The sequence below is a fragment of the Galendromus occidentalis genome, unplaced genomic scaffold (genome assembly GCF_000255335.2).
Source record: "Galendromus occidentalis unplaced genomic scaffold, Mocc_1.1 scf7180000077471, whole genome shotgun sequence".
Taxonomy (NCBI): Eukaryota; Metazoa; Arthropoda; class Arachnida; order Mesostigmata; family Phytoseiidae; genus Galendromus; species Galendromus occidentalis.
Genome location: NW_003805459.1, coordinates 538,859 through 554,098, shown reverse-complemented (window position 1 = coordinate 554,098; position 15,240 = coordinate 538,859). Strand labels below are relative to the sequence as shown.

The following is a 15,240-nucleotide window of genomic DNA, read 5'->3' as shown; positions in this document are numbered from 1 at the left end:
CGAAGCTCAGAAGAACTTCTGTCACTTGTACAGGCACCCTTCCGACATCCACTTTGCAGTCGAATCCGATTCTGATGGGGACCGATTGTCGGAGCCGTCCCGGTTTTTCCGCAAGCACACTGACTATTCCACTCAAGACTAGGAATTGACAAACCTTTATGTTATCCTCAAGTTCCCGACTTAAGAGAAGAGTAGCTCGCCGGCGTGTGATCGGCGCCTGTAGCGATCCTCTAGTGGCTCGGACCCGGCCTAAGAGTTCTGAGGGTAAGGAGACCGGGCAGAGGGTGGTTGCTTATTTAACTCGCTCGCTGACGGACGAGTGAACGAACTCTCGAAGCCTCAGTCAGAGGAATGATCGGATTTTAGAGGATGACTGTCTCGGGATCGGTCTTCGGCAACGATCATGGGAGTTGTGAACCTTGCCGCCGTAAGTTTCTCGGCCCCAATCCGAATTAGCATGGGCGAGCTCGCTCGGTACGTCGGAGGCCTGCTCAAGCACAGTCGAGACATGAGTACATACAAACCTTCCGGAAAGAGGCATCATTTTGACTAGGCGGCTGGTGGACTAGTTGGCTACAAATTCACCGGATCAATGTCGGAGATCTATGTCGGAACGCAGTCATGATTTCGACACGCGTTACTCATCCATCTCCCTTGAGCACTTATGGCGACACGCCCGTCACGGCCGCACCAACTCTCTTCCCATGATTCAGTGTTTTCTCTTTTTGGACGTGTTCGCGAGCGAAGACCTCGAAGACGACGAGTCCTCGGTTTTCTGACTGCTTTTTCTTTTCATCATCGCAGCTGATGTTTTCCCGCACCGTGAAGAATTCGGTGGAGTTTCAGTAGTGGACGATTTCCAATGAAAACGAAGCAAATCGCACTTTGTATTCATTCGCTTTAAGTTTTCCCGATTCCTCGATTGGCTATCGCATCTTCTTGCTTTCGCTCTTGTTTTTTTTCGGTGAGCAGCCGTAGAGCTTGTTAACGCGCTCGATGTCGGACTGACTCATTCCCTTCCGATTGTAGACCTCTTCGATCGCTTCTCCGTTCTTCTTCGACATGGACGGCTTTCCTCGAACGCGGGAGAAGCTCTTCGATCCGTATAGCATGACCGAGTCGTAATCGAAATTGTTGTATAGTCTGGGGAGAATGATTCCTCAAATACCCTTCGACAAAGAACTCCGGCTCACCGATGCCGAGTCGATAAGCGTCTCGGTACCCACCTGTTTTGCCAGGATCTGAGCTTGGTGAATTGCGAATGATATGTTGGGTCGACGTTCTGAAGGAAAATATCGATATGCTCATCTCGGTCAGACCTCGTATGCTCGTGGTAGAACCCGATGGCGTGTCCGTACTCGTGGATGATCGTCCCGACGTATGCGCATCCTAAAATACGGTGATTCGATATTTCTCCTCCTACGTATCCCACGCTCCACCGAACTCGAAATCCCCCGCGGGGATCACGACGGGGAGACCTTGAGTTCCCCAAATGCCGTTATGCATATACCTCTGCCTATTGAAACCGGCTGCTGTCCTCCTTGTCTGCCCACCATGGAGTAACAGCCTTGACCTTTGAAAATTCGGATGTAATCGTTCTCATTGGTGCGCGGAACGAAACGGATGCAAGTGTTCTCGTGATAGTCTTCCATGGCTTGGCGAAGGATTTTGGAATCCGCCTCAGCCGTCGCATCGATCACGTACGGCACCACACCGTTCGGCCACCTCCTTGAAATCAAATGTCACGTTCATCCGCATTAGGAGGTGCGCCCAATTTTCCTCTGTCTCATGGCTCACCAAATTAGCAAAAACATCTCACTCAGTCGACAGGCCACGTTCCGAGCTCGAGAAGCTTACTTCCAGCTCGCCGTCATAGCGTTCTTCCCGAGGGACAAAATGTCTCCCTCGAACAACTGCTCATTCTCCATGGCGGAGTTCTTGAGGATTTCGTCCACGTCATAGGCAGCCGCAGAAAACAGGGACGCCGCCATGAGAAGAACTAGGCCTTGCGTTCTCATCTTGGGTCGGCACAAGTTCGCCGAGCAATTGAGTGTTCAGAATTCCGAGTTCGACTTTTTTAGAGTTTCCCGATGCCCTCATGCTTGAAGCCCCATCACGAGCATATTCACTCGATGTGCGAGAATTCATGCGGGCGAAAATTTGATTGAATTCGGGCTCGAATTCTGGGAAATGATGCCGGTCTCCTTAAATTTTGGCATTCGCCTGTCAGGGACGTCTACAGCTCGAGCTGGTGATAATTATCTATTATAATCTGTATGGTCTCGAACACGTCTGGAGGTCCTGGTTCCTCGGCGATGACCGAAATCGCCCTCAATAGAGTTGAGGATCGATGCATAGGATACTAGCCCCCTAATGGTCAGCTCCCTCGATTTACGATAGAGCCCGTGGGATTAGGAAAATGGAATGTGAAGGAAGAGACATAGAATACGTATAATCAATTTATTCTTCAATTACTGTACACATTTACTTTGCACCATATACAGTGTGGATTTTTGTTTTTGTTGTTTGTTATGAGCCACTCCTCCTTCAACTGTTTAGACAGTTGCTCTCTGTGATCGCCCCCCGTGTCCGGTAGCATCATTTTTAAGACAATCCGCATCTTCTCCGCGTATAACTTCCGATTCCCACCTCGCAGTGGGAGTTCCAGAAAAAAGCATTTGCTCGAATAAGGTTACTACTATTCACAGTTATGAATTGGATCATTCGACTCGGTGTTTTTTGTGTGTTCGCGCGGATTCCTCATTTCCATGATTTGTCAACTTCGTTCCTTCGTCTATCACGGTCCGTACCGCCGAGAAGTTGTCACCGCAGTACGATTAAAATACACTGGCTCATCGATCGTTCGAATGAGGAAGAACATAAATTCCAAATTGAACATTCTCTTGTTGGTAAGTAAGGTTTCTTGTCACCGTTTGTGTTTTGAACGCAGCCATGCCTAAGCATGGATCGCTGCCCGCTCCAGTCGGTCTTCGCTTTGTTCTGCATCGTCGTTTCCCCCCGTGGTCGTCGTCCATCGGAAGAACGTTTCTTGTCTTCCAATGATCGAGCGCGTTCGAAACGTCCGTTCGCCTAGAACTCCGTAAGTCTGTCCCTCCCTGTCTGTGTTCACTACCTAAGAGGCCTCTCTGAGAAGAAGGTCGATAGCAAAAGTAAAATTCTATACACATCATTTATATACTAAGGTTTTGAAAACTCTCGTCCGGCGACATCCGTCGCAGATTGGGAAACCATTTTCTGGTGGTCACAGTCAATCGGTCAGTCAGTCAATCAATCAATCGATCCGTCAGTAATCAATCGGTCGGTCATCCATTTCTCTTGTCTGGCTACCGGCAGCGGCACGTTTGTCGACATGAGTTCTTCGACCAGTCCTCCTCATGTCACCTGCGGGCTCACAAGAGAGCGTCTCGCAGAGTAGTATTTCTCCTATACCATGTTTTCGCGATCATTCGAGTCGGCGAGCGATGTCCACATTCCCGCTCCGCCGTCGATTCCCTCTTGGCTCGCTATACGGAATTTCGGAATCCCCCAATTCCTCGTCCCGTGTGATATTAATAAAATCCTCCATCCACCGATCGATCGGACGGAAGAGCGAGCGAGCGAACAAACGAACTTCGAGCACGAAACTGAGGAGCCACACGGTCGACGCTCGCCACTCTCCAGGATTGTAACTCCGGTCATAACACAATCTCCCTTTGGAATTCCAGAGTTTAGGGTGCGCGATCCGAACGCTGTTCGAGTCCGCCATAATGGAGGCTCCCGGATACCCCACCTGCACGACAATGGTTGCGCTGTTGATGCTTCACGGTCGTTACCTACTCGTTAACTATCTAGCTAGCTATGTATTCGGAAATCCGGTCCATCACGACCGGTTCCCGACTGTCCCGCGTCCTGCCTGTTCATTGAACTTCATATGTATACGCTATCTACAAAAACGAAGAGCGCACCAATCGATAGATAGACAGATCAATCGATCGAGTCGGCGGTCCCCGTTGGAAAACATTCGAATCAATCGGCCACCATTTCCATCACAGCCTGCAGCGACCATAGTCAGCCTCGTACTCGTCACCGTTCATCCTCATCGACAAGTTCAGCGTCCCGTCGAATGCGACCTCCCCCTCGGTCGGCAGACGCGGGGCTCACGATCATGTGAGGACCTGGCGCGGGAATGATGATGATTAGAAAACTGATTGATTTTCCTTGGTAGTTGAGCGAGTGACTGAGTGAGTGAATGAATATATTAAGCAACGGCCGCGGTCGCAGCTTGAATCGATTCCTGATCCTCCTTGAGCGACTTGGTGTTATTGCTCAGAGCGTCTTTAAGTTTGGCGTTTCCCTCGTGTTTCGTCTTCTCTTGAACGTCCCCGTTCTCGGTCGTCGACGTGTCCATCGGCTCGGCTTCGTTCGAGGAGTTAGTGGTTTCGGTTCTTTCGGATATCGACTCGCCGGACATCGCGGTGGTCGTCGACGTTTCCGACGTATTGAGAGAATTCATCGAAACCCCGTTGTGGTTGGAATTGGTTTCCATTGCTACGGACTCCTCTTCGATTTCGGCGGGCGCCGTGGTTGCCGATGACTCCGAGACGGTTTCTTGGTCGTTGGATTCCTCGTTCGTTTCCTCTGGATCGGTTTTCCCGAGACGTTCTTTGTCGGAATCCTGCTGATCTTGCCGATGTTGTTTCTGTTGTTCATCGTCGACCTCGTCCATTTCTTCATCGTGGACCGAGCTGCCCTTGCTCGACTTGTCGTCTTGTTGCTCTCGCTGTTGTTCCTCTTGTTTTTGCTGTTTCTCTTCTTCCTCGGGTTTCTCGGCTTCGACTTCGGCTCGTGGCTCGAAAGCCGGCTCCGGAGGATCGTCACACTGAGCCACCTGGTAGAGGACGTCGGCGACGTTGGCGGCCACTCCCTGGTCGAGGATCTGCGACATCACCAGCGTCAGGAGTCTCTGTTGCTGTTGCACGAACAATGGACGGTTTTCCGGAACTCGCGCCAGAATCTTCAGAGTTCCAGCGGCTCGCCTCACCATGTCCAAGGTGGTGCCCATGAGCTCCGGGTTCTCGCGCAACGCGTTGATGCCCTGTTGGTTCGCGACGTTCAGTGCGCTCTGTTCGGCCTGTTCGACGAAAGCCAAAAGGTGCGAGACGGTGCTGCCGGCGGCGGCTACCGCCCTCGACACGTAGCTGTCGGCTGGGACCATGTTCGAAATGAGCACGACCGAGAACTCCCGCAGCACTTGATCCTCGCCGCGCGCGAGCCACCGAGACAGCTGACCGATGAGACGATCGACCCGAGACCACGGGGGTGTCGCCAGCATCAGATCAACGTTCATCTCCAGCACCGAGAGCTTGCAGAGCGATTCGACCGCAAGCCTCTGTAACGAAATGCTCGAAACGCCCGACAGAGGATCCCGGGCGCAGGCCGACTCACAAACGGCCCAGTGCAGAAGTCCGTCCAGGATGGGGAGCGAGATCTCCTCGGGATAGGGTTCGAGATCGAGGTGAGTTGAGATGTTCGCCAGCGTCACCAAGCTGTTCTCCCGGAGGATGGCCAAGTACTCCCACCACCACTCGTCTTCAGCTGTGAGTGAACAACATTGCTCGATGCCGTCGTTACTCGAGTTGAGGCTGCTCGTTGAGTCGCCCGGAGTCGGCTCGCTCTTCGCAGCGGCTTCTGCGGCCTCCCTGACGGATTCCTTCGAGTGCGCCGTTCGTGGTTTACGCGCGTTGTGTTTATGGTTCAGCAGAAGCATCCGACCGATTATCAAGAGCAAGCCCGAATGTCTCGCGAGCTCGGTCTCGTTGCCGGGAACGAAAGAAAGATTGCGAATCACTGTCGACAAGATGACGGTTCGCTTGCCGAGCGATTCTTGCTGGTCGGTCAACGTACACAAGGACGGTTCGTCCCGCGTGTACGCTTCGTCGTCCATATCCTGCTCCCGCCGTCTTTTCCTCGCGCTTCGGACCTCGTCGTCGCTGAGCTCGCCATTGAAGAGAACGTCCTCGATTTCACGCTCGATATCTTCTCGTCGTTGGTCTTCGTCTTCGTGTCGTCGTCGTTGTTCTTCGTCGTCTTCTGCCCGGGTATCTCGTCGCTGCTGCTGCTGCTGCTGTTTCTTGATCTGCTGCGATGGCGGCGATGGTTTTGCAATCTTCTCACCCGCTCGTTGTTCTTCGTGCAGACGAAAAGCCCACTCGAGATCGTCGGATTTGCCGTCTTTCCCCTTGAGGAGTCGACAGAATCGAACGTTCTGCCTTTCGCTCTCGAAGTGGGTTATGATATGAGATGTTATTTCGCCGGCCCCTCGAGCCCAATGGTCGTAGCCGCCCTCGAAATCCTCCCACGGCTCGGGCTCCTCGATGTGACCGCCTTTCTCGAGGAACTTCAGCAAGCCGCTCGGCGTGACTCGTTCCCGAACCTTGACTGGTTTTCCGTCCAACGTGACGTTGTTACGCTTGGCGAAACTCAGGTCGAGCATCGGTGCTTCTTTCGAGAGTTTGAATTTTTTCGGTGGCTCTGCGCTCTTCGCCTCGTCGACCTTCTGTACTCGAATGTCTTTCTCGAGTAGGAACCACGGTCGAGTCGCTGCCTTATCGCCCCGTTCGGAGTCTTTGAGGTCCGACTGTTTAGAATAATCGAAACCCAGTTCGAGGTCGTCGGTGATTCCGAACATTTCGGAGAGGCATTTCCGATAGTGTTCTAGTAGAGTTTCAAGGAATCCAGGTAAGTGTTGTAGCCCGAAATAGAGAATGGTGTTGTCGTCGTACATAAGAATCGAGATCACATCAAGAGCCCAAGTGCTTTCCGCAAGAAGGCCCGATTTGAGACTCATCATGAGTCTCCATGCGTCGACTGGGGCGACGTCTTTTGAGTAAAGCCGACGCCTCTTGGTCGTCAATGGTGTCACGGCTTCAACGCAGTCCGAAGGAATACTGAGGTCCTTTCGCGCCGCCAAATTACTGAGCCCACCGAGCGTTCCCGGTCCGCCCATCGGCGGTTGCGGCATCTTCTGCTGCATGCCACCGTAGGGTTGCGGAGGACCGACACGGCCCATTTGGGCACCCATGTACGGGGGTCCCATCTTGTTGGGAGGCGTCGCATTGAGCCAATCTGGACTGCCCTGAGGGGGTCCCGGCCATCTTTGATCGGAGAACTGCGGCCGCGGACCCCAAACGGGCATTCCCGGCCCACTTGGAGCGGAGTTCTGTCTTCCTCCCGGCGGATAGCCTGGCATTCCAGGGGGACCGCGCTCTGCAATCGATGGAGTTCTTAGATCGGCGATCGATATTCAGCGAAGGGGGAAAAATACTTCCGACACAACGGAAAAGCTATCCGAAGAGGGAGAAAATACGTGATTCCGTCTCTGTGGTTGGTGGAAGAATTTGACTCTTATATTTACCGTAGCCTTGGGGTCCTCCGTAATGAGGTCCCTGCTCTTTGACGAAGTCTGGATGCCTCTTGCTGTAGAACTCTGGCCTTGGAGGACCTCGCATGTTCGGCGGTCCTGGAGGGCCAGGAGGATAGCCTCGCATGTGCGGTCCGTTGTGCCCTGGACCTTGCGAGAAAGGTTTCTGGAAAGAAGGCATTGCTCAATTAGGGCGAGTTCGGCTGGCGGGGGGCCTGGGCTCACGAAGGGGGAGCTTCTCCTACAATCAGATAGTGAACAGATTCCGTCTGGTGAGTCCGAGAAATTCCACTGACCGAAGGAGCTTGGGAGTCATAAGGAGGTCCGCGGTTCGAGCTCGAGTCCGGAGGCGCTTGATTTGGAGCACCTGGAGGCATGCCCTGATGATGGGGTGTCGGCGGCATTCCGGGATGTCCAGGGTAGCCGGGACCGGGCATCGGAGGTCGTACACCAGGACCCATGTGGGGAGGATATCCTACAAAGGAATAGGAATCGATTACTTCAGTGCATCCATGATGATGATACAAAGTTTTTTTCAGCATCTGTGTTGGTATACGGGGAAATTCTAGCGCGCTCCGTGTTCTACATACCCCCGTAATGCTGGGGTGGTAAGCCGTGCGGCCCGTGAGGACTCGATGGGGGCTGTCCCGGTTGCGTCGGAGTCGGCGGTACGGCTTGAGAGGTAGCTGGAATACCCTGACCGGGAAGAACTCCCTCCTGCTTCACATGAGGCGACTGAGGACCCGCTTCCGGTGCACCTTGTGGCCCGGGAGTATGAGTCGGGCGCGGAGACGCGACCGCCGGAGACTGAGATCGACTCTGAATCATTGCGGGACTCTGCGGCGGCTGACTCTGAGGAGTGGGAGGTTTTTCCGGGAAAGGACTGGCCGCCGCCGGTGGCGGAGTCGGCTGAGGTGACTGGTGTTGTTGCTGTTGCTGCAGCTGCTGCTGCTGCTGTTGTTGTTGGTGTTGCGCCTGCAGTTGTTGTTGTTGCTGCTGCTGCATCTGCTGTTGTTGTTGCTGCTGCTGCTGCTGCAAGTGCTGTTGTTGCTGCAGGATTTGCTGCTGCTGCTGATGTTGTTGCTGCTGTTGCTGCTGCAACATCTGTTGCTGCTGCTGCTGCTGCTGTTGTTGTTGACTCGTGGGTGGTTGTTGCGGTACGCCCGAGGGAGGTCCGAACTGTTGTTGTTGGGGATGAGGCGGAATTTGTTGTTGAGGTGGTTGTTGCTGCTGCGGGCTCGGTACCACTCCTTGTTGGTAATCCGGGGGAACTGGACCGTTTCCGTGAACGGGAGTCTGCGCATGAGGGGGGTAAGGAGGTCCTCTCTGCTGTTGTTGTTGCTGCTGTTGCTGCTGTTGTTGTTGCGAGCTGGGCGGCACTGGCGGCGGATAACCTGGGGGGTAGCCATGCGGATATTGCGAAGGATCCATACCGGGGTGTGGGGGACCTTGAGGTGGGTATGGACCAGGCTGCATCGCACCGGCTGAATGACTGAACGGTTGGCCAGGATGAGCGGGATGTCCCTGATGCGGTCCAGGGTGGGCTGGATGAGCGACGTGTGCTGGATGCCCTGGATGCGCCGGATGACCAGGGGGAAGATGAGCGGCCGGATGACCGGGGGGATATCCAGATGGTGGGGGCGGTCTGCCGTCGGGTCCGTAACCCTGGGGCGGAGGTGGATATTGAGAGGGAACAGTAACAACTGGAGGTGGAAGCGTCGCCGGAGACGCTGCGGCTGGTGGACCTCCCTGGTACTCAGGGTGGTACTGGCCGGCTGGCATGGAAGGGGGTGCTGGGTTTGAGTTGGCATTTGGTTCTTGCGGCGAAGCAACAGCTGCTGCAGTCGCGTTTTTCTTCTTGCGAGCTGCAGGACTCTCGAGCGAGTTAATGATCGGTTGTGGATCGATATTACCCCGGTCGAACCTGCACTCGTACGGTAACACGTGCTTTGTGTACTGTTTGCGTAGAGTATACGCCGCACTACTAGATGCCCCTACATTCAACAGCCCCGCGATGTCCTTCCAGGCCTTTTGCTTCGTGACCTCCATAAATCCTCCACGATCTCGCACCAACGCATACAATCTATACAAATCCAATGGCTGTTTGGAGATCGTCGGATTCGTCGTAATAGCCGTTCCCTTCTCTTCGTTGAACCGGAGTAACCGCTCGATGAATTCTTTACGTTCGGGTTCAGGTCCCAGGTCATATTGTTTTTGGATTGAATTGCTGCCTTTCGAAATGACTGGCGTGGTCGTCGGCGGCGGCGGAAGAGCTGGGGGTCCTGGCGTCGTGGGCGTCGTTGGCGCCGTTGTTTGTTGAGCTGACGGAGGCGTTTGGTTGTGGAAACCTGCTTGTCCGGGCTGGAAAAGGGAAATTCTCCCGATTATTCTCCAGGGACGGATATTCGGGACCTCGGACGGAGGAACCCTTGGAACATAATTATCGTGGATATTCATTTTTGTTTTTATGGTCTCTGATAATAATATTGATAGTTGACGCATGGAATGAACAGCGTCGACGCCTCTAAAATGAACGAAGACACGAATAGCGGAATCCATCAGCTTCGTAAACTTACGGGAAAACCTTGTGAATGCGGCTGCCACTGCTGCCCCTGCGGGAGAGGCGATGGAGCCGGTGAGCGTGAGTTCGCACCTCCGTCGTAATCTTCAGGAAACGAGGACATGGAACGAGGCGACGGCGTTGGACCGCCAGGATGTAATCGATTTTGGCCTTGATTGCTGCTGCTACTACTGCTATTGTTGTTGGTAGTAGTGTTAATATTTGTATTATTATTATTGTTGTTGTTGTTCGTTGTTGGAGGCATTTGGTTTGAACTGGAATCATCCGCTGTCGACGACGAGGCTGACGCGTTCGAAGCTTGACTCCCTTCGTCGAAAGCCGACGGTGGCTGAGAGGTAGGGGTCTTATCGCTGCCTGCCGTCGGGCCGTTGGCTCTGGGGGACATCGATCTGTCGGGAGCGGGTGACGGCGATCCTCTGGCGGGACCTCCCGCGTGGGCGCCGGGATGAGCTCCTGGATGACCGCCGGGATGCGGACCCGGGTGGCCGACAGGATGACCTCCTGGATGCATTCCCGGATGACCAGTCGCGGGATGGACGCCCGGATGCGTCCCTTCCTGCATCGGTGGCGTCATCGGACTCGAATAACCGTAAATCTTCTGTTGTAAATGCTGCCTCAAATACGTGGGATGTCCTCCCGGATGACGCGGTGAGCCCGGTGAACCCTGCGGTGGACCTCCCGGCCCGCCAGCCGTTACGTTCGGAGGTGGGGGACCTCCTCTCGGCGGTGGGTACCCATACTGACTTGGCGGGGGCATCATGCCGCCTGGATGTCCGGGGTGTCCCGGATGACCGGGGTGTCCGGAATGAGCAGGATGTCCTGGATGGCCTGGATGAGCCGAGTGCGCCGGATGGCTTGGATGGCCAGGATGTGCCGGATGTCCGGGTGGAGCGCCCTGGTGGTACATTTGATTCGGCGGAGGTCCGGTTGGATATCCCCCCTGTTGAGGAAACCGCGGATATTGTCCGTATCCAGGAGCACCGGGAGGAGGGCCGTATCCTGGTCGTGGAGGGTAACCTGAAGGAAAGGAACACGTTCACTGAATTGTAAGGATTATAGGGATTCGGTTTCACGAACATTCTGTCCCGAGGTCGGGGATTGAGTAGGGGGGGGAAACGAGAATTACCTTGAGGGTATCCCATCGGTCCATATCCTCCAGGCGGAGCTGGGGGTCCCGGTGACATTTTGTTCGGGGGTCCGCCGGGCCCAAACGAATTCGGCGGTCCGCCCGGATAACCCTCGTGGGGTGGTCCACCGTGATTGGCTGTTAGGGACAGAAAGCATATCGGTTAGAGGTGTGACATCCGTGAGCGGTGTCCTTGGAAATTTCCATCAACACGATCCTCTGGAGCGATCGGTCGAAAACTCACGGGTGTAACCTGAGGGCGACATCGATCTGGAACCAGGATTCGAGGCTGGTGAAGCCCCTCGCGGCGGTCCGTCATTTGAGCTATCGTCCCCGGCGCCTGAGCGGTTCTCCTGCAACGAAATAAAGGCTTGTAATCACCTGAGAATTCCATAGGGGGCAATCGGGACCCGGGGGGTGCTGGGGGGAGTGGTTGGGGGGGGAGGGATGGGGAATTTCGACTTTCTACAGGAGCAATTAGGGATTCGACTTCACTTGGACCTATACTCCGCCGTTGTATTCTTCCGCTTCTATCTACTAATAATGCCGGCCTCGGCCCATCAATTCGTCATTCAATTTGAATTTGGAAGCGGATCGCGGAGGGGAGCGCTGATTTTCTTAGCGCTGGACCGACGGCGTTCAGAAATTCAAGACGTCGTGTTAATCGAGGTTTTATTCAGGCAGTCTGGACGAGTCTACGAAAGACCGCGACCGATGTTCAAAGTGTTTGTTGGCTTCGTCCGTCTTCATTGACGTTTCGCCGGTATTGGTATTGGCGGCGGCGGCGCGTCGTGGACGACGACGGCGGTTCTTATAGTGAAGGCGGCTGTGGTTGCGACGCTGATGGCGGTGGTAAGCGCCCGCGTGCGTCATCTGTGTTGCTCGATCGCTCGCTCGCCGCGTCTATCGGCGGCGGTCGGCCATCCTCTCAAGAGTGTTTTTTTTCTGGCACCGACCAGTTCCCGGCTTGGATGGCTGCTCTGTTGGATTGTTGGGTTGGCTGCTCACTCGCTCGCTTGGCTACGGAGCAGACGGCCGACTACGACGAGGAAGCCGTAATCCCGACCAAGACGATGGAGATAGCTGCCAGTCCGTCGCTGCTTGGTCGGTCGGTCTGCGTTGTGCTGCCAGTCTGTCAGTCAGCTGGTGCACTCGCTCAGCGGTTAGCCAGAAAGCATTCGTTCGTACGAGCGATCGGGCGGGCGGTCAGGCAGGCAGGCAGGCGGACGGCAGCCAGACCATCCTTTCCATGTTGACGTGCCGCCACCATCGGAGCAACCGGCATCAAGAATCAAAGAGGAGAAGGAAGACCCAGTGAGCCAAGAGAGAGCCATCTTCGGACCGAGGCAGCGTCGTTCGGCAACGTTTCTCGGTGCTTGTTGTTGTTCTTCAACCCGTTCGTTACTTCAGCTTCCTTCGTTCGGCCGTCGCCTGTCCGATTCGAGATGGCTGCAAGCGAATGAGTTGGCCGAGACGGAGCAGAACACGGCGGCGAAAAGCCGTCGTTCCATCTGTGCGTACGGCGGTAACGTCTTTCGAAGAAAAACAAACTGCCGTCGCACCGCGCTGACTCAGTCTCGATAGGAATCGCGCAACAAACACGCATATGCGAACGCTCGCAAGGAGAAGTGGAGGAGACGAAAACTTCGGGAGATAAGCCACCCCATAGAGAATCACTTGCAACATCAGCAAATGAGAGACTACAAGTATGATACTCCTCGGACATTTCGAAAAATTCCGCTCTTAAGCTCCCGAATTCCCCCCCTCCCCCCCATACTGTTGATGAGTTCTCAAGTTGGGTTTGGGAACCCGAAAGGAATTCAAACCGTTGGAGACTTCATCCGATCGACTTGCGATGGCCTGTGAGCCGATGCAGTCAGTTCTCAGAAAAATGGGGCTCGCTCAATCGCGTTTTTCATAGCCCGCTCTGAAGACCGCAACGGCGACGAAATGTTTCAAGGTCGGGCACAGAGCTTCCTTGTTTCCCTGACATTCGCATGTCTAGCCGAAAGCGGCGACAACGACAACAGCCGTGACAATCACGCTCAAAGGTCACTGAACCCCGCTTTTTCTTCTGAAAGTAGCAACCATACAGCAGCCAGACAAGAATAGGAGTCTGGATTGCTTAAGGAGAAGAGAGTTCGATCTCCGATGCTAGGACGAGAGTTCCAGGGTTCTGCGCTAGGGGGGACTTGTACCAGCCCGGGTTCAAATCGAGAGGATCGAGGGAGACAAAGCGGTGTCGTGCCGACACAGAGAAGTTCCAACCGACCGATGGTACCGCGAAGTCTTCAAAATTGAAATCGAGAAGTCGAGCACGACACGACCTTGATCAAGACCTCTTCGGCTCTTCGGACTAGGTCAATGACGATTGACGTCGCTACTGTCTGGAGCGCTCGCCGCGTTGGTATCGACCGGTCAACAATGCCGCCAACGATCCGCGCTGGGAGCGATTAGTCAAGTCGACCCGAGCTTCATCTACCGAAGGGTCGTAACGATCTCGGCGTCGTAACTCGACTCGCCCCGGCTTCGCTCCCGCATAAGTTTCGGGACAGAAGCGCTCAATGTCATCTTTGTCTCCCATCTCGATGAATGCTTCGCGCTTCGGGACCGCCGATCCGGTAAGTTTGTAGTTGAGTCATCAGAATTTCGGGCTCGATCGACGAACTCAGTGTTATCAGAAGATGAAATGAGACGACGGTCTTCAATCGCTTATTCTGAGCGAAAGATAAATCGCGCCTTGAATCAGACGCCCGACACACGAGCGTATAGACGAGCAGACGGACGGACGAATAATTGAGCTAGGGAAAGAGCAGAGAAAATACGGAGCCAAAGAAAGTGAAAACAGAAGACATGAGAGGGTCTTAAGTTTCCCCTCAAGATCCCGTTAAAATCATCGATCAAACGTTGCCGAGACAAATTATTATCAGAGCGAAGCTGAATGATCGTCAGCTGAGAATCGACGCGATCGGACTACCGACAAAGGGATAAGACTGAGGCTCGATTCGGGAGAAAACTCACTGATTTCCCCATTCATTAAGTTGCCGAATGATCCTCTTTCCTTCCACAGCAGACGGCTGGCGCTCACCGTTTAGGCTTCTGTCAGTCCGATTTCAGCTTTGGGATGTCGAAAAAAAATAGCTCCGACGACACCGCGAACGCGAAACGGCGCGCGACCGATCTGGCGCCGTTCGATTCCTTCAGATAGCGCGGAACTCAATGCCGCGTACACTATGCTACTGCCACGTCTGTCGATGCTTCTCGGGCTCAAGACCCGTCCAACGATATGTCCCTGCTGACTTTTCTCTATAGGTAAATGGTGATCCTATTCTGCGTGGAAGAGAGGGAGCACCGGACAGAAGCCGCAGGATCTTCGCATCCTGACTCGGGTTCGATTGATCGAATGGAGCCTCTAATTTCTAATGGAGCATCTCTCAAGGAACCCCGTTCGAACCACGGGCTCACATATGGAGCTTCTACGTTCGATCACTACAACCGTGATCACATGGGGAGCATGAAGCTGCAATCGCCTATCTGTCACGATTGCTTGCGGCGCGGCGTTAATTCTTTCTTCATTCAGCCCTCCCTACTCGACTCGTTCCTTGAAACGAGTCGCTGTCGCTTTATCTGCGCCGATCCAACCGAAGTCCCCGCGTCGAATTCAACATGTAACTGTGCAAGTCACATTGAGACCAATACACCGGGACCGAGGTCACCTCCTCACGAAAGTATTCTTCTCCACCAGGTTCCAAATTCAGGGGTAGTGGGGCGACAGAGTCGAATCTGCACACCCCGGTGATCCCGGGAGGACATAGGTGATTCCCGACGCCTCCAAGGAGTATGATGCGGCGTCAATCGCCATCTCTGAACGCTGTCCCCACGAATCATGCTCATTTTCGATCTTTCGATCATTTATTTGCTCACTACTTCATTTCGGTCAATCGAGCGTTCGCACCTTTTGAAGGCGGACGAGGTGTGACTCCGGGAGGAGAAGAAGACGACGACGACGACGACAATCAGAACGAGGACGAGCAGAAGCCCAATTAAGTCGTAACAACTTCTTTCTCATCGCGGTGCCGTGCGCGCGAGCGCCCATCAGAGTCCGCGCGTGCC

General features: G+C 54.3%; 2 protein-coding genes across 2 annotated transcripts in view; both read right to left on the bottom strand.

Moving 5' to 3' along the window:
• Nucleotides 1-926: 926 nt before the first annotated feature.
• Nucleotides 927-2,046, bottom strand: LOC100905730 (astacin-like metalloprotease toxin 5). Its single transcript, XM_003744646.2, has 4 exons — nt 1,858-2,046; nt 1,511-1,728; nt 1,227-1,389; nt 927-1,143 (listed from the first exon to the last, which is right to left on the bottom strand). The coding sequence occupies exons 1-4, from the start codon at nt 2,016-2,018 to the stop codon at nt 927-929; spliced, it is 759 nt and encodes a 252-aa protein (XP_003744694.1). The 5' UTR covers nt 2,019-2,046.
• A 2,212-nt stretch (nt 2,047-4,258) lies between these two features.
• The window catches only part of osa (trithorax group protein osa), a 25,447-nt gene continuing 14,465 nt past the window's right edge, over nt 4,259-15,240 (bottom strand). Inside the window, exons 2-9 of the mRNA XM_029111825.1 lie at nt 11,372-11,480; nt 11,128-11,265; nt 10,037-11,018; nt 8,011-9,647; nt 7,717-7,895; nt 7,415-7,586; nt 5,693-7,266; nt 4,259-5,614 (exon numbers count right to left, since the gene is read on the bottom strand). Coding sequence (XP_028967658.1) covers nt 4,259-5,614; nt 5,693-7,266; nt 7,415-7,586; nt 7,717-7,895; nt 8,011-9,647; nt 10,037-11,018; nt 11,128-11,265; nt 11,372-11,480 — 6,147 coding nt within the window. The remainder of the gene's footprint in view (nt 5,615-5,692; nt 7,267-7,414; nt 7,587-7,716; nt 7,896-8,010; nt 9,648-10,036; nt 11,019-11,127; nt 11,266-11,371; nt 11,481-15,240) is intronic.

Bases quoted from the DNA above. Each gene is read 5' to 3' on its own strand.
- LOC100905730 (XM_003744646.2), bottom strand. From the start codon at position 2,018: ATGAGAACGCAAGGCCTAGTTCTTCTCATGGCGGCGTCCCTGTTTTCT. The intron at 1,729-1,857 runs GTAAGCTTCTCG...TTTGATTTCAAG, and splicing joins GCTATGACGGCGAGCTGGAA to GAGGTGGCCGAACGGTGTGG. The intron at 1,144-1,226 runs GTGGGTACCGAG...CATTCTCCCCAG, and splicing joins CTCAGATCCTGGCAAAACAG to ACTATACAACAATTTCGATT.